General features: G+C 37.8%; 1 protein-coding gene across 1 annotated transcript; it reads left to right on the forward strand.

Annotated features, from left to right (window-relative positions):
* Positions 1 to 4,045: 4,045 nt before the first annotated feature.
* On the forward strand, positions 4,046 to 23,208 carry LOC136248979 (uncharacterized). Its single transcript, XM_066040854.1, has 4 exons — positions 4,046 to 4,362; positions 15,834 to 15,996; positions 17,526 to 17,653; positions 22,942 to 23,208. Exons 1-4 carry the CDS (start codon positions 4,141 to 4,143, stop codon positions 23,116 to 23,118), a joined length of 690 nt encoding a protein of 229 aa, XP_065896926.1. The 5' UTR covers positions 4,046 to 4,140; the 3' UTR covers positions 23,119 to 23,208.
* The last annotated feature ends 1,319 nt before the right edge of the window (positions 23,209 to 24,527 follow it).

Consider the following 24,527-nt stretch of genomic DNA (forward strand, 5'->3'; position numbering starts at 1 on the left):
AGCACATGTAAGAACTAATCACAATAGCAGAAAAATCCTACAGTTGTGCAATGAGTTTGTATATTGTATGTAGGAACAAATTTAGCTACAATGGAGGATAGGTTATGTCCCAGGGGTTAGTTCAAGGATGCAGTGTATCATAGGTAGGGCAAATAATTTAGTAAAGTGATTTTTGGTTAGCTATTATCCAAAACACAATACTAAGAAATGTATAAGTGCTGTAGAACATAACAAGTAATAAAATCACTAGAAGTCAGTTTTTGCTTACTCCACTCCTCACACTCATCATTTTAGTAGCAGACTACAAGTTTTCTAAAGGCCCTTGGCTAGCAACACTCAATGAAACCAACCTCAGTATGTGTAAAAACCAAAAATATGTCAGTCCAGTAGTCCAATCCAGTGATTAGTTATACCAGATACTGGGTCAGCAGGGTCACATCAAACTGTAATTGACGTTTAATTACCAGCTGGCCACACTGGTCATCATAACCAACAATTTTACGAATTTTGTGACTGCTCTATTAGAGTCAGTGCAAGAATACTGTCATCATATTTTGTTACTATACAGAACATTTCAAGAATACAGCTGTAAGCAGAAAAACATAGCACAGACCATAGGGACTAATAAACTTTCTTTAATTAATAATGAATCACGTTTTAGAAGTCAAATATGTCAGACCAGTAGTAGTGTGAATATAGTTTACAATTGTATGGATTTCATTAACTAGATAAAGGGCCATCTATAACCACTAAATACATCAAAGCAAATAAAGTGAATGTAAATATAACTGCTGCTGATATATGAGTACAATTATTTTGATATACTATAATAAAGCAGTACTAACTGTGTATACTTAGCTAAGGAACAAAAAACACTGATCTGTTTTCTACACTACATAACATGCATGGTTGTTAGTGTTAGTGGCTATATTGTGTTGCAGTATGTCATAACTTTATAAACTACATAGATTAATCTGTATTTAAGTAATTCCTAATAGTATCACACTAACTGTGTTCTTAGTTCAGGAGTTTCGGTGTTGCAGTATAGTTTAACAAAAAGAAGCTGCATGTTATAATATACTAAGTAACAGACTGACAGCCTTTATGAAGATGTTCTATATTCATAGAATTCATTCCCAAAGTCTTGATGTTGATATTTATACATGTGGAATAAATATCTGCAATGTCAGTCATTCCAACAGACATATAGCCAATGATATGTGGAATACTATATGGTTTGTTGAGCCAGTATACCTCAAAACGGACTGTTTACTTTTAGAAGAGCAAGCAGTCAACTTACACAAGTATATATTATGGTGGATATATGGGTATATATATGATACAATTCGATATTAGCAATTCTTTACTTCTCCATTTTATTGACCACCCACTTTTTTTTCAAATAAAAATTGTATTGCCTAAGATATGTTATCAGGAGCCCTAAGTGGTACTAATGAAGCTATTGTATTATGCCACCTTATTATTATTGGTGGTCATGTCTGTAGACTATAGTACAGATTAAATTCTGTTGCAGTCTTTATACGTGAATTGTTAATCTGCAACAATGTCAAAGTGTACATGTATATACGTATTATATTTTCTCACATGATAGCTATATACTTATAATCCTCAAATTCAAGTGTTATATGCATGGGGCTATATAGGAAATTTCATTCACAATTCACTCTGAGTTTTGCATTGTGTATATACATTATACATGGTATATAGTGTCATGCAGCCAATAAAACTGTGCATACATTGACAGGAAGAGTATTCATGCATGCATAGACCCTTCTCCAACAAATATTCTAAATGTTAATGAAATGGATAGACTTAAAGAACAAATATTGAATATTCTAAATGTACATATTTGATTCACAAACACTTACAATTAAGTCTTTGTAGGAAATAAAACTGCTTCATTTGTGCTAATCTGTTGGTACAACTACAACAAGCCCCATTTTTATGACAAAATATTTCATAAAGTTTTAAAGTCTATTGCTTTACCACTGTATAAAGTATGTCTATTCAAAGTTATATACTAAATTCTACTTGTATACTTTTAAACTTCATTGTTAAAGCCCCCCACCTCCCTCTTTGACCTGCTTCACTGTCACTGCATCATGTTGTACAAAGTGCTCTAGCTCAGTATGAAAAGATTGTATACATGCAGCAGACATGCGGGACATGCCACACTTTGTAAATAAAATGGAAAATGCATACTGATATTTGGATATTATGAAATGTATATACACAGGCAAGACATGCACGCAGTGCTATAAGATTCTCCATAAACAACCAAACAGGAATGATGTGATGATCACCAAGGTAGATTTTTAAGTTACATTTAGATAATGGTTGACTGCATGGAACATTTTGCTAGGAATGTATCAAAATTTGTGGCCAACTCTTGTTGCCAGTAAAACACCTGTTGTCTTACCAAAACAAAAATCCTAGCTGTGTATTTTGCAAATATCTACCCTACAAGTCACAATCTGCATAGCTAAAGCACTACATGGTGTTTATCGATTAATTTTTAGGCCAGACAAACTTGATTACTTGTTTCTCATCCACAGGAATTCGAATTTCTATGTGTGGGGCAGGAGGTCATTTTTTATTTATTTAAAGAAACTGCTCTATAAATCCAACTGTCTGTTACTATAAAGATTAGCTAAAGCCTTTTGACTACAGCTAATACTTACGTTTTACCACTGTTTCTGAGGTGCAAGGGACGTTTGCTGTGCTGTAAAATAATAGCCAGCCCTCTATATCTTAGTATCAAAATACGTGAGCACGTGATTGATAACAGCAATAATGAAATTAGAGGTGGTGGGGTAAAAAGGGATGCGGGCGGGGATGAGAAACAATTAATCAAGTTTTCCTGACCTAATATCTTCTTCTGAAAAAAGGGTGTAGCTAGCTACAAGTAGGCATTCCAGTATCCAAGATTTTTTAATAAAAAAAATCTCCGTATATTCCCCAATAGAACCCTGGCACAAAATAACAACTCGTGTTTAACTTGGGATTGCTCCGTCGTCCGAGCTCCAGTGAGGATGAAAATCGCTGTGGGGTTTGTCCACACGCTGATCATCATGAAAATCTTAGTTTTATCATGCACGTTACATATAAGTAAGTTTTGTGTCGTTTTGTAATCTTTTCAAGCCATGCAATGTATGTAGAATACAGTAAAACTTTAAAAAACGTACTGTTTGGTGGAAGGTAGTCACTGGTGCTTACTTTAAAGTGCGTAGTTACTTCGCTCGGGTTAGCGATTTTCAGCTCCAGAGCAATTTTCTGATGGCTGTGTCATCAGCTCAAAAGTATAAACCACTTCAAAGTCGGATAACAATGCCATAATTGAAACCACAACTCCACCTTAAGTATTGTTGCATCATTGTGGCACCTCCACTTTAGTTGTTTACCTTTATAAGTTGTTAACTTGATGTTTGTACTTACTTGAGATAGCCACTTGCCTATGGGTATACACCATTGTATTGAGAAGTGTGCAGTGGGTGAAACATATTTGCTCACCACAAAGCATACAAAGATCACTGAGATCCGATACGATCTGAAGTTACTCTCATTACATGTACAAACTTGTAGCTAGAAGCAACTGCAGTTTCAAGATAGTCCAGATTGCTAGATGGCTTCCTGATTTAATTGTGCCATTTTTCCCTTTTAAATGTATGAGGAGCCCCGGAGAAAAAATGTACCTTTTTTTCAGTTTTTAAGCACTGTGCATGCCAAAGTAGCTAATTCCAACCCAACAGACTATATATTTCTGAGATCAGCAATCAATACTCTATCTATTGAGCATATAAAAAGCCCATTTTTCCAAAATTTAAAAATCGGGCTGGAATGCCTACTACAAAGTAGAAAATACATAACTGCATGTTACACAGTAAATATATATAGTAAGAATCTTGGGTTCATCCATTCTATGCATAATATAGCTACAACACTTTTGGTTTAGGTTTCACATTCGGCCATAGAATTTTGAATCACGTGCGATAACCATATAAAACATCGGCGCACCCACTGAGGATGTTCATACTTGCATGAGAACTAGCTAGCTATATATATAGCCATAGATAATACATACTATAGCGAGGCCACTAGTCTGAGTCAGTGTAAAAGGAAATGACTGAAATTGATCCTGTAGAATTTCTTAAGCCGGAAAATCTGGTAAATGTGCTGAAGGGATGGAAAGATATATACGACCATTTGGAGAAAGTTTGTGAAAATCACAAAGGCTACGACAGTGACGACCCGTATACACCTATCACGTACGAAAGTCTTACTATCAACATCTACGGCAACATAACAGTGAACGACACCTTAACCACATTAAGCATGTGGGAAGTAAGTCTCAGTAGCTAAGACTATAAGTAAGTCTGTAAGTCTCAGGATGCAGTCTTTCTTGATGATATAGCTACTATGTGGCGAGTCAGTAAGGCGTGCACGTGGTCCAAGTCATGAGGAGTTTTCGGCATGCAGGCTCAGCCGACTCCAGAGCTTTCATTGGCGGCACTGGGCGAGCAAGCACTAGACCAATTCTTTTTTCCGCGTTGCGGTGCGGTGCCAGTCTGGATAAGGGTGTTTTTGCTTCCAATTGCATAATAGCTACTTTTGTCATGGTGATCAAATTACACAGGGTAATAGTATAGCTAGATATAGACTATTATATACTATACCTAGTTCGATACTGAGTACTTGTGCATGGTTATTGTGCCTAGTAGACAATTAGTGAACCTCAATGCTGAAAATTTCTCAATGAAGATTGGTAGTTTGAATAAAGCTTGAATTATAGTAACAGCTGAAATGTTACATTTTTTAATCCATAACACATGGCAATTGCATGGACAATGTAAACAAAATACCATGCACGTATTGAAATTTCCAATTCTTCATAAAAAATACTTGATACAAAATATCAGACATTCTGCTATTGCCAAGAATCGATATTTTATTACTTGTATTGCCCACCTAGAAAAGGAGATCTGACTAGGTGAGGGTATAGCCTTAATATTTCCAGAAAGAAAAATATCGTGTGGCTGCAGTGACCTTCAAAAGCCACTTGGTACCAGTATACTCCTGATGACACCATGTTGTGTGCATCCAGAAGTCATTGTGCATATTTAACTCAGTGTCATTACATAGAGAGCATGGGCCATGAACTATTATTGTGTGGTTGTGATTTAGAGAGTTAACCTTCAGGATATATATATATATATATATATATATATATATATATATATATATATATACATTATTCTCCTAGAGACAGTGTTGGCGTAGTTACTTTGTAAAAGCCATAACTCGTTACAATCATATTGCAACAGAAACTATTTATAGTTACAATTATAAGATTATAAGTATTACCCATAACTGTATATTAAATATTGGAACCTCTATTATCTGGGCACCAGGACCTCTGTTGTCTGGACATGCAGACCAATCTATATTGGACATAATGAAGCTTGGGCAACCTAAAGGTTGCTGCTAGGTGATGATGCCCAGGCTTAAGTCAGTTATGTATTTTTCTTTTGTCATTTGGTCGGGAAAAGGACATTTGAGAGTGTATTTAAGAGATTATTCAAGAGAGTGTAGAGAGTGTATACAATGAGTGTATTCATATGATTGCTTCTCCATAGCACTGAGTAGAACTTGTAAGGTTTGAGGTTGAGTTTGCAAGGTTTGAGGTTAACCAACTGAATTTCCTGTCCATCAAAAAATTCCAGATAGCTATTGATATATGTTATCAGACTGTCTTCCGACTAAATGACAAAGAAAAATTTAATGCAGTGTGTTGACGAGACTAGTTATATATAGATATTACTTTGTGTGATCATCCAGCTGTGACATATGCAACTACCATCTATTGGTGATTGTGTTGTTTGAACAATGGGTAAATCTGTTATAATTGTATTAATGAGACAGTAAACTTCATTCATTAGTTGAGATGTGCTTCATTTCTTCATTGTGGCTAGACATTACTCAGTGGACTATAACTCAATTAGCTACAAAGTATATAGTAATAAAATTTCTTTGAGGAAATAAATTCATCATACTTTCAAGTACCACATGTGGCAGCAGTGAGACATTTCATTTTTGGCCCTAAGGTATGATATAAGCTCTGGAGTACATTCTTCCATGACAATACTCCAAGCCTCAATAAGCTTAATACATTTTTGACCTTTTAAAAAATTCTGTGGTTGTGTAACCATATTGTATGTTCCAATAAATAGTGTACTGCCCCAAAGCCTACCCTAAACGTTGGTGGTGGTCTGGGATAAATCTGGCAATCTTGTGTAGTGAAGCAATAAAATTAATTGTTGTTTTTTTTAGTAATAATGCTAGTGATATTGTTATAAACCATGATTAGTAAGTTCACTACTAGCTAAAGTGTTAATTTGACAAAGAGCCCTACCAGATTATTGTACTGTTAAACCTATCTCTCTTTGCACCAATCAACACGTATCAATATCGCCTTTTGCCACAAAACCATGTCAGCATTATCACTTCACTACACAAGATTGCCTTGACAGCAGACCACCACCAGCATATAGGAAAGGCTTTGATCTATTTGCTAAGTAAGTACACTGTTTATAACATGGTATGGTTGCACAACCACGGAATTTTAATAAATGATTAAAAATGTACAGGAACCTATTGAGGTTGTGGTATTTTCAAGAAGGAACAGAAGAACTTTGTGGTGGAGGAGCAGGGTGGGGGTGGGGCTTTGATGTTGATAGGTAATAAGATCAAGAATTTATTATTAAGAGGAGCTAGTTATGGATCTAGACTCGCTGCTATATGTAGCTATTAACTACTTCCACCTAGAATTGATATATTCCTGTGTTTCAATTGCTGCGTTTACAGTTCTAAGCTAATGCATTACTGAAACTCACAAAATCAAAAATATTTTATTGGCCCAAAAATAAAATTACTTTTTTTTGCGTGTGATGTTGATCATGTTATCACTTATAGGCAGTGTTGAAGGTAATAGGTTATGTAATATTATTACCCTTTGTGGTAACTAAGTAATTATAACTAAGCAAAATACTGTATTTCTATATTTATAAACCATTAAAAATATTTCGTCAAAGCTAGCATCTGACAAAAATTAATTACGCGATAAATTTTTACCAACATAATATTAGAGAGGTTGAATGAATTCAGTTAATTGCTTTCTGGCCACCTGGATTGAGGTTTGGCCGTTGGCGTGTCAAGCATATGTCTTTGCTGCAGTCTTTTAAAAACAAGGGCCTCCTTCATCCTAGAGGAGAGCTGTCTTCGTCTATTTTTCCGCACAAGCGATAGCATTGGTAATGATGCCATTCCATGATAGACAGCTACTACAGGACACATTAAATGAAGTATATATACACAAATATGCAAGTTGCATAGAATGAGCTTCTAGCTACAGCAATTCCACTCCAGTCCATTGCTTGATTTGTGACAGACAACTTCTGAATCTGGGGTGCAGCCTCCATGGAGCGGAGATGCCACACTTCAGTTTCACTGCTTGTCATTCTGCTTCTCCTATATGTAAAGCAGTGACAACTAGCTCGATAATGAATAATAATTGAAAAGTAATCAATCACACTTACAACTTATAATCATGTTACAAAGATCAATTACGTAATTACTAACTATAATTATACTCTGATGTCATTACACACTTCCCCCCTTAGAAACAGAAGAATAGAAGAGAACAAGATTACATAAAGAAACAGCTCAATCATCAACTTGACCATAGCGCACTACAGGTTTCACAACACGTCCACTGTGGGTCACGACAGGAGGAGAAGCATTGTGTGACACAACAGGAGATGTGGGTCTGCTGTGCAAATCCTCAACATCCAATTGTTCAAACAGTGGAGGGCTCCAGGTTGTTATCTGACCACCACTGCTGTCTTTCATTTCAAGCAAGGGACGAACACGATTGACATGCACCACTCTGGTGGTGTTTCCCCTCTTAATGGCAACAGTTAAAGAACTCTTGATCTCGGTTACTGTCCAACGAGGATCCAGCTTTTGTGCTGTGGGGTCTTGTAGCAGCACTTGTTGTCCTATAGTGAGCGGTTCACATGGGCTGCAATTGTATGAATATTGTTGATCACTAGCTGATCTTACAATGTTTGCTTCCACTAGCTCCCTCAACTCTATCAGCTTGTGTTGGAGTGATGAGCTATAAGTGGCAGGGTCAATAGAAGTAACCTCCCTCAAGATTGGAATGTGAGGAGATGGAGGGTTGGTGCCAAAGAGCACCTCATATGGAGAGACTCCTGTTGAAGCATGGCGGCTAGTGCGGTAGAAGAATAGCAACAGTTGTAAGTGATCCTCCCAGTCATTTCCTTTATCTGCAAGTGTTCTTAGGAGAGTAAGTAGGGATCGATTCATCCTCTCCACAAGGCCATCACCCATAGGGTGGTAGGGTGTTGTATGTGACTCCTTCACACCAAATGCAAGGCATAGGTCACGTAGGATGTGGCTCTCAAAGTTCCTGCCTTGACCGGAGTGGAGCTTGCTAGGAGGACCTACAAGGGCAAAGATATTGTCCTGTAATGTTTGCACTATCCTGTCAGCCTTTTGGTCAGGTATTGCATATGCAAAAGGCCACTTTAAGAAGTAATCTTGGGTAACAAGAATGTATTGGTTGCCACGTGAAGAAGGTGGGACTTTCAAGATGTCAACAGCTACCATTTCCCAGGGTCTAGTAGCGATTATTGGTTGCATAGGTACTGGTTTTGGCAATGGTGCTTTTGCTTTCTAACAGGGAACACAATGGCTACAGTACTGTAACACATCTTTAGCCATGCCTACCCATTATGAGAATTCACTTAAGCGAGACAAGTTCTTTCAGCTCCCTGATGGCCAGACCAATCATGTGCAATGTGGAGGAATTGTTTCTGGAGCGATTTTGGAACTATGATCAGAGTTTTTGAGGTTTCCATGGAGGGGGAGTAAACACGTCTGCATAGCAAAGAGTCTTGTAGTATCAGTTGGGACCAAAGTTGCTTATAACGTTTGTAAGGAAATCGAGTCCAAATACCTTAATTTGGAGGTGGTATGTTTGACCTAAGCTGGTCTATAACTGATGGTAGAAGTGAGTCAATGCACTGAGCATTTGCGAGTTGGTGCAGCTAGGGGTGGGTTTGGAACTACCAAGGTAATTGGGTGGCGTGATAGAGCATCAGCAGTCTGATTGCACCTACCGGGACGATGGACAACAGTAAAGTCATAGGCTCTTAGCTCCAGGGACCAGCGCTCTAAACGCTGTGAGCATGCTTGACTCTTGCGAGAAGATTCCAGCCATTCCAAAAGCTTATGATCGGTCTCAAGGGTGAAGTGGGCTCCAATCAGGTAATAGCGGAACTTTTGAATGGCCCACAAGATACCTAGACACTCTACTTCTGTAGTTGTGTACTTCTGCTCAGTAGCAGTGAGAGTCCGACTGGCAAACTCTACAACAGAATGCCGTTCAGTAGATAGGACAGCCCCCAGGCCAATATCGGAAGCATCAGTGGTCAAGACAAAGCGATCATCTGGTCTTGGATAGTCCAGTACTCTGGGTGAAACAAGGGCCTGTTAGAGGGCAGTAAAAGCTGACTGCTGGGCTTGTTCCCACTTGAAGGGGGTCCGGGAGCCTGTGAGTGCTGTAAGTCGGGCTGCAATATCTGCAAATTGTGGTATAGAACAGCAATAAAAATTTGCAAGCCCAAGGAATGAGTGCACCTCTTTGGCTGAGGTTGGTACTGGCCAGTTGATGATTGCTTGAGTCTTATCTGTGGCTGGGGTAATACCACTGGATGAGTAGTTGAAGCCAAGGTGGGATACCGAGCTAAGGCCAAAGGAAAACTTAGACCCACGCAGTGTGAAGCCTGCAGCCTGAAGCCTACCAAGAACTCGTCTAAGATCTTGGATGTGAGACTGCATATTGTCGGAAAAGACGATGCAATCATCAACATAATTGTCTACGCAATCTTTACAACCTGAGAGTACTTTGTCTAAGCCTCGTTGGCAGGTCTGGGTAGCACCAATCAGACCATAGGGCATTACCATGAATTCCCATAAGCCATACCCTGGGCCAGGACAGAACGCTGTTTTTTCAATTGAATCTTCATTCATAGGGAACTGCCAGTAGGCACTTTTTAAGTCTATCTTGGAGAACACGCGTTTGTTGCCAAACTTTTGCTGAGGACCCTCAGTCCTGGGTACTTAGTAAGCATCTTTTTTGTGACCTTGTTCAGTTGCACAAAATCAATACATATGCGGATTTCACCATTACTTTTGGGGACATACACAGCCGGAGCACAGCATGGGCTATTGCTAGGCCTGATGATGCCTTCTTTGGCCATGTCCTGTAACTGTTGGTGGACACGTTCTGCATAGTGAAAAGGGATGGGTCTTGGAGGTACCTTGATTGGGTGGGAATCCCCTGTAACTATGACATGGTCTGTGATTGTAGTGTGCCCCAGGTCCTGTTTGAAGAGTGTAGCATGTTCTTGTAGCACTTGGGCAACAGCAGGATGGTAATCTGTGGGCATGTCTAGTGGCTTGTTGGTGCTGCAGGGGGCGGGTACAGCCTGTGGGTGCTCATCATCTAGGACTACCATGCATGAATGTGGGCGCTGAAGCAATAGTGCTCCATTCTGTGGTGTATGTTTGGTATGAAACACTCCCTGTTCAAAGTTCAGAATGACCCCATGCTTAGTTAAAAAATCGCAGCCCAATATGGCTGGGACTGACAGCTCCTTTACCACAATGAAGTTGTGGGAAGCCTTAAGGATTCCCAAGTCAACTGTGGTTGTGGGTGTACCTAGTGGAGTCAATTGTCTGCCATCTGCATTCAGGAGAGTGGCATGTGTGAACGTCAGATTAGTGTGTGGGATGTGGGAAGCATGAATGACTGAGCATGAAGCTCCAGAGTCTAACAATACATGTACAGAGTTATTAAAAATTTTACCTATTACACATGCAGTCTTAACAATGTTAGTGTTTTTTGATACAGCAGGTATACAGTCAAAATTGCGAGCACTTACTAAGGATTGGGAGTGCCCCCAGCTCGGCGTATTGGGGCACCCCCTCTGCCATTTCCCTGACTCCAGCATTGGCAGGCGATGTGTCCTCTGCCTCCACATTTATAACATTCCATATTCCTTATTCTGCAGTTCCTGGAGATATGTCCTGAGCGTCCACATTTGAAGCACCTAGCTGGTTCAGGTCGATGGCTGGGTATTGACAATGCTGTTAGTTGTTGAGAAACCTGTAGCACTGCTTCTTCCAGCTTGTTCAGTCTATCATCTTATGTCATAGTAGGTTGTCTGATCTGCGCAAGTGAATCTCTGGACTCTGCGCGGGTATTTTAGCAGCAGTCCAGTGGCTTTGGCGATCGTTTTGATGTATCCCTCGGCTGGCAGAACTTTCAGCTGAAATGATACCTTCTCTGGTAGCGCGTTCATCAAGTGATACTTTAGCTCCTTGTCTTTGAGGTCACCTTGGAGTCCCAGTGAAGCTTGGTCCAGTAGTCTTTCTAAATCTCGCGCTAGCTCATCTACGCTTTCACTCCCTTCACATAGTCGTCTGCTTGCCAGCCTTTCTCTAGCATTCAGGCGATGCTCGTCCATGTCGGGACTTAGTTTGGCTAAGAGAGCAGCCTTTAAGTGAGCATAAGTGTCCGTCTGATCATCTCCTAGGGCTTCATATACTGTCCATGCTCGTCCCTTCAACAGCGTTGGTAGGCGCAGCAGCCGTTTTCCGTCATCCCAACTATTTGCTGTGCCACACACTTCAAAACGTCTAAACCAGGATTTAGCGTCAGCATCTTGGAGGGGTTCTGGTAGAGCAATTCCTTGTCCACCAGTTGCCATGTCCCGGGTTTTGGCACCAATGTAAAGCAGTGACAACTAGCTCGATAATGAATAATAATTGAAAAGTAATCAATCACACTTACAACGTATAATCATGTTACAAAGATCAATTACGTAATTACTAACTATAATTATACTCTGATGTCATTACATATATACAAAAAAGGTCGTATAGAATTAATAAAGTTACATAATTCATTGTTAAAATATTTTCATCGCTAGAGGATACAGGTGAAATTTTTTAACACGAAAATTTAACTGGTAAAATTTCCCACAGCTTTTATTTATAGAAATATGGTATGCTACAAAACTGGTAGAATATAACTCAAGTTACTCTTGCAAATGTAGCATGTAGCTATTTTGTGTGTGTGTTTGTTGTGTGTGTGTGTGTGTGTGTGTGTATGTGTGTGTGTGTGTGTGTGTGTGTGTGTGTGTGTGTGTGTGTGTGTGTGTGCTCTGGTAGGGAAGAAGGGCTTTTGTTAACTACTGTAAGGGTTAAAAAAAATCAATCAATCAAATCCAGGGGTCCCATACACCAACTGGGGATTTGACATCTACATCTTGCTCCACCCCTGGGGCTTTTGATGGCGGCAATTTGTTGAACCAAAACTTTTTAAATATCTGACTGAATCAATTCCTATAGAAGCATCTCTTAATAGGTGGGGACATAGTGGGAATTTGGCAAGCTTCTTTACCCCACTACTGGGAAATATGGCACTAGAATTTGTCAAATCTCTTGTACTGCCCCCACCCTAGTACCCTACCTGGGGGTGGGGACTGGGGAGATGGGCATGATAGGTGCATTGATAATTTCAGATAGGTAAGGTCAACAACAGTGTGCAAAACCACACTACTGACTGCTTAGTTGTCTGACTGTTCTATTAGAGTAGTCTACACTGATGTTTTTGCATAGTAACCTTGCAACATTGCACAGGTTTTCATGCACTGGTTAGATATAGTAAAGACCCAATGTGTACAACATGCACTTAAGTCAATCCTCATGAGATGTAATTATTTTATTCATATTCTTAATTTTTGCTTATAGCCCAGATTGTTGATTATAGTGTTGGTGATGAAAAAGTAATCATCGCTTTCTGTACTACTGGTATTCTGAACATTACCTTGGGTACTGACTTGCATCTCTGTACATATTGCAGGTGTAGGGTGTGAAAGTGTATTGTTGTGCATTGTGGTTAGCGTGGTGTAAACTCAGCCTCTTGCAGCCCCATGCGGGCATTACTTGATTCAGTAAAAGGGCCTCCATTGGTACAATAGTTGTAAAGGAAAGTAGCTATAACATTTTTTTGCAACCACTAGATGGATAGACACTGTCCAAGTAAGAAAAGTTTTTTGACATTGCTAGCTTGCAATGTTATGAGCTGCACAAGTTAGCTATAATTATAGTGGATAGGGGAAGATGTAACCGCTTCATCTTGTGTTGTGTATAATAAGCGTAATACTTGAAATGTCCAATATACCCAAACTGCCATCAAGGGAGTTTGATTCTAAAAAAAATCTTGGAATGAATTCTTTAAAGTATGAATATTTGTAGCTGAATTTGTTAAAAGGTGTAGCAAGTATTCAATTGATCACATATAGCTTGCCAATGGCTAAACCTGTTCCCCACCAAATTTTTACCATGAATGCATCTATGTATTGACATCTGTTGCATTAGTAGAATACAATTAGACCACCCAAAGGTACAAGTGATGGTGTGATAGAATAGGGGTGGTTGGTAGGCTACCAATAATGAACAAACTAGCAAAGAATAATGAGTGATGGCTCCAGGGACAGTGGAGGCTTTCTACCCACTAAGAACATTTGTGTGACAATCCCAGAAAGCATCCAATCAACTGATGTCCAGCAGCAAAGTCATTGGTCAGTGATCATCACTCAAGAAAACAGACCCAGTAAAAATATAATTAATGCAATAGCCTAGAATACAGTTTGACTTTTTTGTGAAGAAGGTACTTTTTTACAAATCTAGTCACATTTGAAAATGAGCTGCACATTCAGTATTCATTGCTGACTAGTTTAATTGTGACAGGATTTGAGATATCCCGGCTTCCATGCACACAAAATCAAACTCATGTTTTACCAGAAATGGATTGCTGGCATAATACATTATCATATTCCACTCTATCTTTTCTTTGAAACTGGCAAGTCTAGTTTCTGCAGCAGCTTTTATCAGACCTGTGAAAGCCATGAGTGGAGGTTTGGAACCATTCACTTTGTTAGAATGGTGCATAGTGAGCTGGAAAGCCACAGAGAGCTTGCCAGTTGTGATTTGAGTGCAAGGAGGGTCCATGGAGAGCCCAAATTGGACCTCTGGATTCCACTCCTCTTCTTTCTATAAACCCACCCACCTCCCCCTCCCACCACCCCTATTACTACCACTTGTAATATCATTACTGGCACAAAAAAAGCAGGGCATATTAGGGGAATTGGAAATTTATATACCCACATGACAATAGATGAATAATTGGTACCAATCTTGTTTTCACAGTTTCACTGTGAAGTTAGTAGGGACCACAAAGGAGTAGGTGTGGCCCACGAAATAAAATCACCCAAAAACCAGTCTCAATTTTCCTTGACGACGATGAGGCAGTTAAGTAAAACTAAGCCCAAACAAACCTTTCAATCAGATCGACCCGAAACCCTTTCAACAATTCACTACGGAATTTAAAAAAAAATTATTTAACAGAATTAATTTTTTCTACTGACTGAGTAACTGACTGACTATAATCTATGGACTGACTGAGTAAGTAAGTAACTGACTGATTCCTTCAAACAAATGTAACGCTTGTCTGAAGGCATCAGTCAGTTACGTAACTCGATAACAGCTAAGGATACGGGCTTGATTTTTCACTGTTCGATGTCGCTTTGGCCCGAGAGGTGCCTTTTGGCATACCACAGTACATACAATGCATTTTTCATGGACTTACCAGTGTCCTCTTTTGTGTCCTATTCATCTTTGCTGACAGCAAAAAGTGTCAATTTGCGGTAGCACATGATGGCTTCCCTTCATAACGTCATAGTGGCTATTTTGATTGCAGAGGTGCTTTTTGAATAGTTCTGGATTTGTACTACTGTGTTATGGATTTGAACATACCTGACAATGAAGCGTAATGCATACTTCACTTTTCAGACTATAATTGATATAGCTGGGGCATGGCGCCATTTCAGATGTGGGATGCGTGGGTTCACCAGTCATAGTAATTATTTACAAAAAAAGTTTACAAACAAGTACACAGAAAAATTTGGAATTTTCGACTAGAGTATGGACCATAGCACATCAATAAAAAGTAAAGCTGGAGTAGTGCACAATATTAAATCACAGTAAAACAATAAGAAGTGTTATACCCTTACTGTGCTCAAGATACCATAATGGCAGTAGGGATATAGCACTTCTTATTGTTTTACTGTGATTTAATATCGTGCACTACTCCAGCTTGTTTCAGTACTTTTTATTGATGTGCTATGGTCCCTACTCTAGTTGAAAATTCCAAATATTTCTGTGTACTTGTAATTATAATGGTTAATAAACAAAATTTTATGTGCTGAAGCCAAGTTTTGTCAAATTCAGTCACAGTTCTCCTTTCTTAAATGTTTGCAGCTACAGTGGTCCCTCCATGCACTATCTGGCCATCAATTACTAATCCAAACATTCTGTTATCCATGAAATCACTGTTCTATTAGGATATTTTGCCTAAAGTGTATGTTCTATTAAAATATTTTGGCTAAAGTAAATGTATGGGCTTTGTTTAATATCCAAACTTTTTCATTATCCAAACACACCTAGGGCTCAATGAGTTTGGATAATGCTGTACGTGGCATAAACATAACTGCCACATCAACAAGTTGAATAGGAGTACATAAGCGTTGTACCTAAAGTGAATTTTAATGTATTAGCTCACATAATAATATGATGTAATGTGTTTTATGTGTTCAATACAGTATTACCACACCATTGAATATGCCAACCAGACGACATCATTACAAGTGCAAACGGTATCAACTGCATTCATACAATTTCAGCAAGCCGGTACAACTTACCAGTTTGGGTTAATGGAAAAAGGACCTTGGCAGCCACTAAGCTCTGATAACAGTTTTGAAGACAGTGAGTAGTTGCATATATACACCAATAGGTACATATATAGCTATACTCATACTGTTAATGTTCAATTGAGTCTCCCATTAAACTGGTATTGTAAAACAGTGAATAAGTGTTGTTTTCATATTAACACATGTTTACTCAGAGACGTAGCAACAAAATTTAAAGTGAGTGGGCTAAGCAAAGGTAATTAAACACAGCAGACTATACTACCACTTCAACTACAAGCAAAATGGTAACTGGTTGATATAATTTGTAGTGCAATGTGTAAAGCTCACTCAGCATGCAGAAAACACGCTTTCTAGGGGGCCTAATGGCATGCCCCCACAGGACATTTTTGAAAAATGAAAAAGATTGAATTTTTGGTTAAACTTTGCTTTACATGACTACTCTATTAGAATATTTGACTGTTCTATTAGAGTATATCAAATATAAAAGTGGAGGAGCTAAGCCCCTCCAAAATAAGAGTGGGGGGTCTAGCTCCTGTATCCCCCTGTTGCTATGCCTATCTGTTTACTATACAATTTGTTACTCAAATGTGCATGTTCAATAAATGTTTTACTCACTCAGAATTATTTGATAAAGTATTTCCAGTGTCTCACGGGATACTTCCTGTGAAGCAGTGAACAAGGCTCAGGTGAACATAAACAGTACAGTATAGTATAGTAGGGATCATGAAGTTTGCACCTTTAAAGTATATATTGACCAGAAACCAGCATTAATACCTACACAATGCTTTGGCAGCATCGGTTAGGTATAATCATGTACAAACTGAGATACTTCCGATAAGTTGCTACAAAATTAAATTTTTTTATTTAGTGAAATTATTTACTAACTGACTAACTGTCTGATGCCTTCAGACAAACATAGTTAAATAATGGCTAAGGCTTCAGATTTTCTGTAAGGCACCGCTTCAACCCAACTGGTGCACAGTACATACATCATGGAATTACCTTTTTGTCATTGTTTTTACAGAAAGTAGAAAGTATTGATTTGTCATTACATGTAAATAGCTTAATTTGTGTGGTACAGACTAAAATCCATAATGTTTGTGCCTTGCCTCCAACAGTTGACGTAAGCAGATTGGTTCTAGGCTAGCTTTACTTATTGTTCTTTGCTGTGTAACCGACAAAATATAGTCAAAAACTAAGCAAAACATTGCTTATTAGTAGTTATATTATGGGCGTGTTTGTCATACAGTAATATCTTCTTACATCTGGTGCCATTCTTTCTTTTGTTACAAAAAAAGTTAGCCAACAAGATGAAAAATAAGAAGTTTTACAAGCTTATCTCTGTGAGCTGCTGTACTGTGAAGAGTTCAATGATGCAACTTTATCCTCTATAAAAGTCCCACCTTTTTTATGCTGCATGCTCTTATAACTATAGTTACCTCAGTCTGAGGATAAGAGCTTTAATGACAAAATCCCCTTAACTGTTTCCTCTATACAACCGCAATTTTTTGGCACTGCCATTCTGCTAGATAGTTGTGTGAATGAGTTACACAGTCATGTAAATGTACTTTGCATTTTTGATAGCAATCATCTGGTTAGATGGATCTCATGAAAAAACAGATGTAGAGCTATTCAATGGAACAACTAATTTATATTTGCAGGTCCATGTAGATGGGGATGGATACATGGTGCATGTTGCTGACAGACCATTAGTAAGTGATATATATATATACACACATGTAATAGTTATAACATGGGCAGGAGTGCTGCAGCCCGAGGGCAAGTACGTATATACAGGCAAAGCACAAGTGCCCGTTCTATAACTAATATGTTCTACTTTAGCATGCAGACTTGCCTAATTGGCAAAATCTTAGTTGTTATGCCCTTAGGGAACCAAGTAAGCTGTGATTGTGGGATTGAATTTTCCCAAACAAGCTGTGATTGTGGGATTCAATTTTAATACGTCAAACAGTAGTTTGATTTTACTTTTAAGAGACTAATGTTAATTATGTTTCTTTAATTACTACATTCACAAAAGTACAAAAAACTACTATTGATATATTAAAATTGAATCCCACAATTACAGGTTTTTTGGCAAAATTCAATCCCACAATTACAGCTTGCTTGATTCCCTATATAAGAGAAGAGGATAACAGTATAACATCAAAGAATCTGATGATTTCTGGATTAGTGTGCACTCCTATTAGGTGTGCAATGTCTCGAGTTAACGAGAAATATGCACTGGAAGCGGTGTGTAGATCTCGTTAACATTTTGAGCCAGTACAGTATGTGATATATGTGCACTGGCTTTCCTTTGATCTGAGGTGTGAAAGTGTTACATATATACATGTTTCTGATATAATTATATATACAAAGGTGTATTAGATATCACAAGATGCATATATGGTGAAAGCAATAGTACACTAAAATTAATGCAGAAGACATTTAATGCTCACTTTGTCTAGAACAGTTGGCAAATAAATGGCTTATGCTATTAAGCCCTATTAAATGTGTTGTATTAAAAGTTACTCAGAAAGTAAAATCACGACACACAGTAGTGTGTCATGTGGCCAAGAAAGCCAGCACACCACACTGAGTATATTTACAGGAAGAAACAAAACACAGTTTTCACGCTTATGTAGCTCCGTGCTCCTTTCTTGGATTGGAATAATTTTCATACTGCAAACGCCCTCCATATGAGCATTCAAAATTTGGCTTAATTTCTTCATTTTTCCCCTCTTTTTTTGCTTAGGGGGCTTGGGGACTTAGATTATTCTTTACGCACGCTTTAAAAAAAGCCATTATAAAATGCAAATGTGTAGCTCAATATTTTCTTGAGCTTTGGTGCACTTATATAACATATTGTGGCACAATTATGTACCAAGTTTGGTGCAAATCTGATTAAGAGTCATAAAGCTATGGATGCCGGATTATTTGTGTTAAAAATGCTAACTTGTCACGTCTATAGGGTAAACTGCTTATGGAAATAACTTTAAAAATCAGTGTGCGTATAGGTTATTCTCAAACCTTTTGCGGTTTAAAATAAATCACATTGACAGCTATAGAGTTACAAGGCAAAAATCAAACAACTCTAAATTGTGGGGTTGAAATACTCTAATAGAACAGTCACAGTGGGCTAAAAAGGTGCATGAAAAAATGTCAAAAAACTGACCAGCGTTCAAACCAGGGACCTCCATACAACTCTGTAATACAATACTATTGCAACTTCTCTAGTATACCATCGAATCAAATCCGATATTATGACTACTTTGGTACAGATCAACAGGGTAGTACACTACTATTAAGACCTACTCTCGCCAATCATCATCATAATAATAAGTGCTATGCTAATAAAACTTGTGACAACAGGCTGGAAATCATATTCTAGCATAAAAGGTGCAGGGTTTGTTTTGTTAAAATCTTATTACGTTATTCATGAAAATTGAGATACTCTAATAGAACAGTTACTGCAAACTCTATCATGCATATCTAACTTAGAAGGAATTTACTTTGTTATAAATGCTATAGCAAATAAATACAGGCACTACACGTATATTGCAACTTTCTATAACCATGAACAAGTAGACACAAAATTATATTACTATAAATTGGCTTTGGTATTGGTTTGGTAGGTACATACTAGTTTGTGTTATATCATCTTCATTGCATCTGTAGATAAGAAAAAAAAAGAAAAAAAAGAAGAAAAAAAAAACATTTTGTGTACAAACAAATCTCAAAGCCAGTTTATGGGTGACTTTGGGATATTCATAGATGAGTACACCTGTAAATTCTTTTTTCCTGGGCACATCAGCCAAGCTACCTGCCCAGTGATAATAATAAATAATGCAAAAAGCTGCAATGATGTTAATTTTATAAAGCATTAATAAAATTTATTATCATTAACATCATTGCAGCCATTTCATGACCACCACTGCTTAATAAATTTATTATCATCAACGTCATTGTAGCCATTTCATGGCCGCCACCTTTGATTTCACAACTTTTTTCACCCAGGCTTTTGAAGGCTGCACTCTTTTATACAGTTGGCTGTTTTTGCATGGATCAACTTATTATACACATTATATGCCCTGTATGGACAGACACTTACACATGAAGCAAAATATTCTGCTTAATGACAGTAAACCAAACACATCAACTGTATTTGCAAAAAGGCTAACTCAGCACTATAGTTTTTATCAGAAGGCAGGGGCGGATCCAGGGGGGGGCTTTGGGGGCTGAAGCCCCCCCCTTCATATTTAGGCTTTACTTGATCAATATGCTGAGTATTATAATGGAATTTTGTCTTAGCATAATTATATGATCACTAATAATACAAATACTCATAAAACCACCTTATAAACATCTTTCCAAGGTATTATCAGTGGATTTATGCTAAAGTTTATGCAACAAGGACCCGGATCAGCATTGGAGGTGTACAAGATCGAGATACTCTAATAGAGCAGTCAGCTAACTACTCTAATAGAACATTCACTGGAAACATGTAGTTGGTTCTGTTATGGAATTTTTCCAAATCTGCCTGCACCTATACATACAATGAAGTGCATTGGTCTGTTTAAAGGGCTTCATTCATCAACTTGTGTAGTTAATATGTATGGCAATACTTAATTCAGGTACACAATTTCCATTGAAAGTGCTCTCAGATTCAATCTTGTATTGTTCAAATTTCAAAATTTTCCACTTTCAACCTTATTATTCTAACATGCACCTATTCAGTGTTGTGCAATTGTGAGAGGGGTGCATCATGTATTTGGTTGTCTGTATCTACCCAAACTTTTCCATTAGCAAAATGCTTCAGAGAGCCATACCTATAATCTAAAGGCAGCTAGTATATAAAATATCTACGGGCAGAAAATATTATGAATTTTATGTGGAAATGTCTCCAAATTGCAGTATTTTAGCATCTATTTTTCAAAATTTTCCTGGGGGGCATGCCCCCAGACCCCCCTAGTTCCAGCATGCTTTGCATGCTGGGAAGTGTACTTCACACACCTCTATCCAAGAGATTAGTACCTTGAGTTAGCCCCCCCCTTTTATAATTCCTAGATCCGCCCCTGGAAGGAGCACACATTTCTATCATTGAAACATTAGGATTGATGCATACCATACTTACAGTAAACCTTTTCTGAAATATGCAGCAGTTGTATGGTATCCTCATACCAACAACAATACAAGCCCTAAGTAGAATCAGTTCAAAGAAGAGCAGCTTGGTATACTATAGCATATTCAGTAGTGTAAGTGCCTTATTAACAGATTTACAGTGGGACACCCTCTACATTTACAAAATCATTTAAACTATTACTTTTATGTCCACTATCTGATTATTACTTGTAACTAATTGTATTATGTTCATACTTATGAATCTTACAATAACTATACAACCAAGTAGATATATTAAAATGTGTTTAAGGTTACGGGATACTGTAAACCCCACATGTACACTATCAATCATTTTTCATGATTTGGGGTTTGATTTTTCTTAATGCATTGTTATCAAATATTTATGCATTCTTAACTTCTCATTAATCGACATGGAATTCAAATGTTGTTATGGAAACATGAGTTGTCCCCATGCCAATTAGTGAAAACTATGAACCAAAAATCAGACCAATGAAGAACCATGAGAACTTACTAACAATTCTAAGATTTGAAGAACATCACCTGTGAGGGACTGACAAGAGGATTTGTGAATAATGTGTTTAGTTGCTGAAATATGACTGTAATATGGCCTAAAGCAGGACACTGTGGTCACAAAATTAATTTTTAAATTGATATCACAAGCACCAGAAACATTATTTCTAACAAATGGCTCCGTCAGGACCTAGACAAGAAACCAAACTAGTAGTCTGTTTATACAAAATGTTAACAACTAGTTTGACAATCCTGATTTTTGGTTCAGGAAAATATCACCATTAAACAGAAAAACTACGCATGCGCTTACAGGTGCGCCAGTTGCTAAGTGTGTTGTTTCTATGTTATCTTGTACTGTTACGTGTGTTTTCTTGTACCTTGTAACTGTCCAGTCAGCACGCTATTATTCTCCCAACAATTTAAGCCTGTTACCAGCTGATACACAACACAACAACACCAAGCCCGCCTTAATTACGTAATAAAATTTATGTTTGACAGTTGCTCGCTATCCCGTAACCTTAAAGCATTAAAATACTGAAGTGTATGTTTTATTAGAAATTGATTTAACTGTTAAATACTCTGCTTCTTTTATCCCACATATCACAGTGGTTTGCGCTTTGCAGCTCCAGCCATGTCTTAATCCAGCACTCTGATCCAGTACCATTTCATTTAAACACCCAGTATCATGTGAGAAGGATCATGTAAATCAAACTGTGTGCAGATACATAAAATATCCCAATTTTGTCCAGATTGGCACCAATCCAATACTAGATCGGTATATTAGTACACCTCTAGTCAATGCCTTGGGTGTAATATTACATCTCAACTGTTCTTTTGATTACCCTGCCATTAAAGATATCAAAAGCCACATTATCCATGCCCTCTCAACTGTTATGTCTCCGGTGTAACCCTCATGATCAGAAATCTAATATAAGAAATCTCTCAGAATTCGTAGTGTTGTAATATAATTATCACTATATTCAATTATGCATCACCTATAATTGTGTTACTGTGTATGTGTATCTTTTCCACCCACACATACTGTGGTGGTGCGCTGCCCTATTGGTAGGTTGTCCCATAGGTGATTGTACTTGGTTGTATGTGCCCCAGACCTACAATAATAATATAGTGTGGTAGTACTGTAATAAGGGTCCCCTACATTGGTGTCCTTTTCAGTTCCTTGTAGATTTCCCACATTGCGACTCCCACATTGCTATGTTGTCATACGAATGTAGGGATTTTTCCACATAGCTGTGTTTTCACTACATTAAATCTCTGTTTCATTGTAAATACACTAGTGGTATAGGAATATATTATACAGAACTCTGTGTATAATTATGTGTTTTCTTAGAAAGCTGATCCTTTATCACGTTTTGATCTGAGTGATCCTAATGGCACCATCAGACTTGTGGCTGATCAGAATTATTGTCTCAAGTTTGATAGTACAGATCATCATGTTCTTGTAACTAAGACTGATGGCATTGACACCAACACTGCTGAGTTTTACTTTGCAATAGACCTTTATTAATATTAGTAACTGTGTTGATTTTGAATAGCCTATAACATATATGCAGACCTGATAATTATCTATTGTATGATTACTTATTATGAATGTAAAGTGTTGCCAAGAGAAGTCATGCAGGGCAGAAGAAAAAGGCTGAACCTTGCAATGTGCTCTACAGTTTTGTTTATACCACGAAACTCCATACTATGGACCTCCATCAGTGTTGGGAAAATTGGGATATTTACTTAAGGAAATTCTAGTGCTTGAGTCAAACCTCTTTAAATTTGGCCACAAAAAAATTGGCCACAAAAAAATAGTGCTTTCATGAAATCACATTCTAATCTACTCTGTGCAAAAGCAGGTTAACTAATTACCATGCATTGCTCAACAAGTCAATGTTTAAATGTAAATAGACAAGGAATGCATAATTTGCATGAAAATCAGTATGTACTACATATTTAACTTTACTAAAGCTGGTTAATAATTATTATCACCAACTCATGGCATCATTATTAATGTTTATTTTTGCACTTTTCAATAAGTAAATAATGAATTTGTGGCCATGTATCTCCTGTATAATGTAATTTCAATCAGGGGTGTCGAGAAGGGGGACTGTACCCCATGTCAAAAAGTTATGGAGGGGCTTAGCCCCCAAAAATTATCTGTAGCTGTCACTAAATGATTTTGCTGATTGTATTACACCAAATAGCTAACTATGCAAATGCTTAGCTACTGGCATGCAATTTCAGTGAATCAACTGGATCATATACCCTAATAGAACAGTCACCCTAATAATACAACAGCCAACAAATTTAATATTAATGGTGATTATAATCACTCTCAGATTCAAATTTGAGAGTCTAAATCTCAAAAAAATCCCGGAGGGAAGGCAGCATGCTCCCCTGGCCCCTTTATAGGTCAACTGGATACTAGGTCTACTGGATACTAATATAAATGCCTCAAGATCAAGATACCCTAATAGAGCAGCCATCCTAATACAACAGTCAAACTAATACTAACAGTATTCTGATAAACTGCTAAAATACTCCCAGATTCAATCTCAGAGGCTCTAAATTTTCAAAGTTTCCTGGAGTGGGGGTGGCATGTCTCCAGACCCCCCTAGATTGGCATGCCAAAGACATATCATCACCTAGATAAGTTGGTGGTAGTTTTCCATCCAAACAATAATTCTGCAGAGTCAAGAGAACACTTTAGAGGTGGGGTGGCTTGATAGCTGAGTATATAGTACCATTATGGATCTTGGGAATAGCATTTAACTTTTCTCATTGTTCTTTCTGCCAGTTATTGTTTGATCAGTTATTGTGAAAACTGACTGTATTTATGGGGGCAAATTGGTATGCAGAACAAAAATAATTGTTGCCAATGCAGATTGTTTTTCATATACTCATATGCATGTTATTTGATTTAGTATA

This window comes from Dysidea avara, chromosome 3 (assembly GCF_963678975.1).
Source record: "Dysidea avara chromosome 3, odDysAvar1.4, whole genome shotgun sequence".
NCBI classification, from domain to species: domain Eukaryota; kingdom Metazoa; phylum Porifera; class Demospongiae; order Dictyoceratida; family Dysideidae; genus Dysidea; species Dysidea avara.

What these genes read in the sequence shown, in the direction of transcription:
- LOC136248979 (XM_066040854.1), top strand. Translation starts at nt 4,141, where the DNA reads ATGACTGAAATTGATCCTGTAGAATTTCTTAAGCCGGAAAATCTGGTA. An exon ending in CCACATTAAGCATGTGGGAA is followed by an intron (nt 4,363 to 15,833) that starts GTAAGTCTCAGT and finishes TGTTCAATACAG; the next exon opens with TATTACCACACCATTGAATA. An exon ending in ATGTTGCTGACAGACCATTA is followed by an intron (nt 17,654 to 22,941) that starts GTAAGTGATATA and finishes GTGTTTTCTTAG; the next exon opens with AAAGCTGATCCTTTATCACG.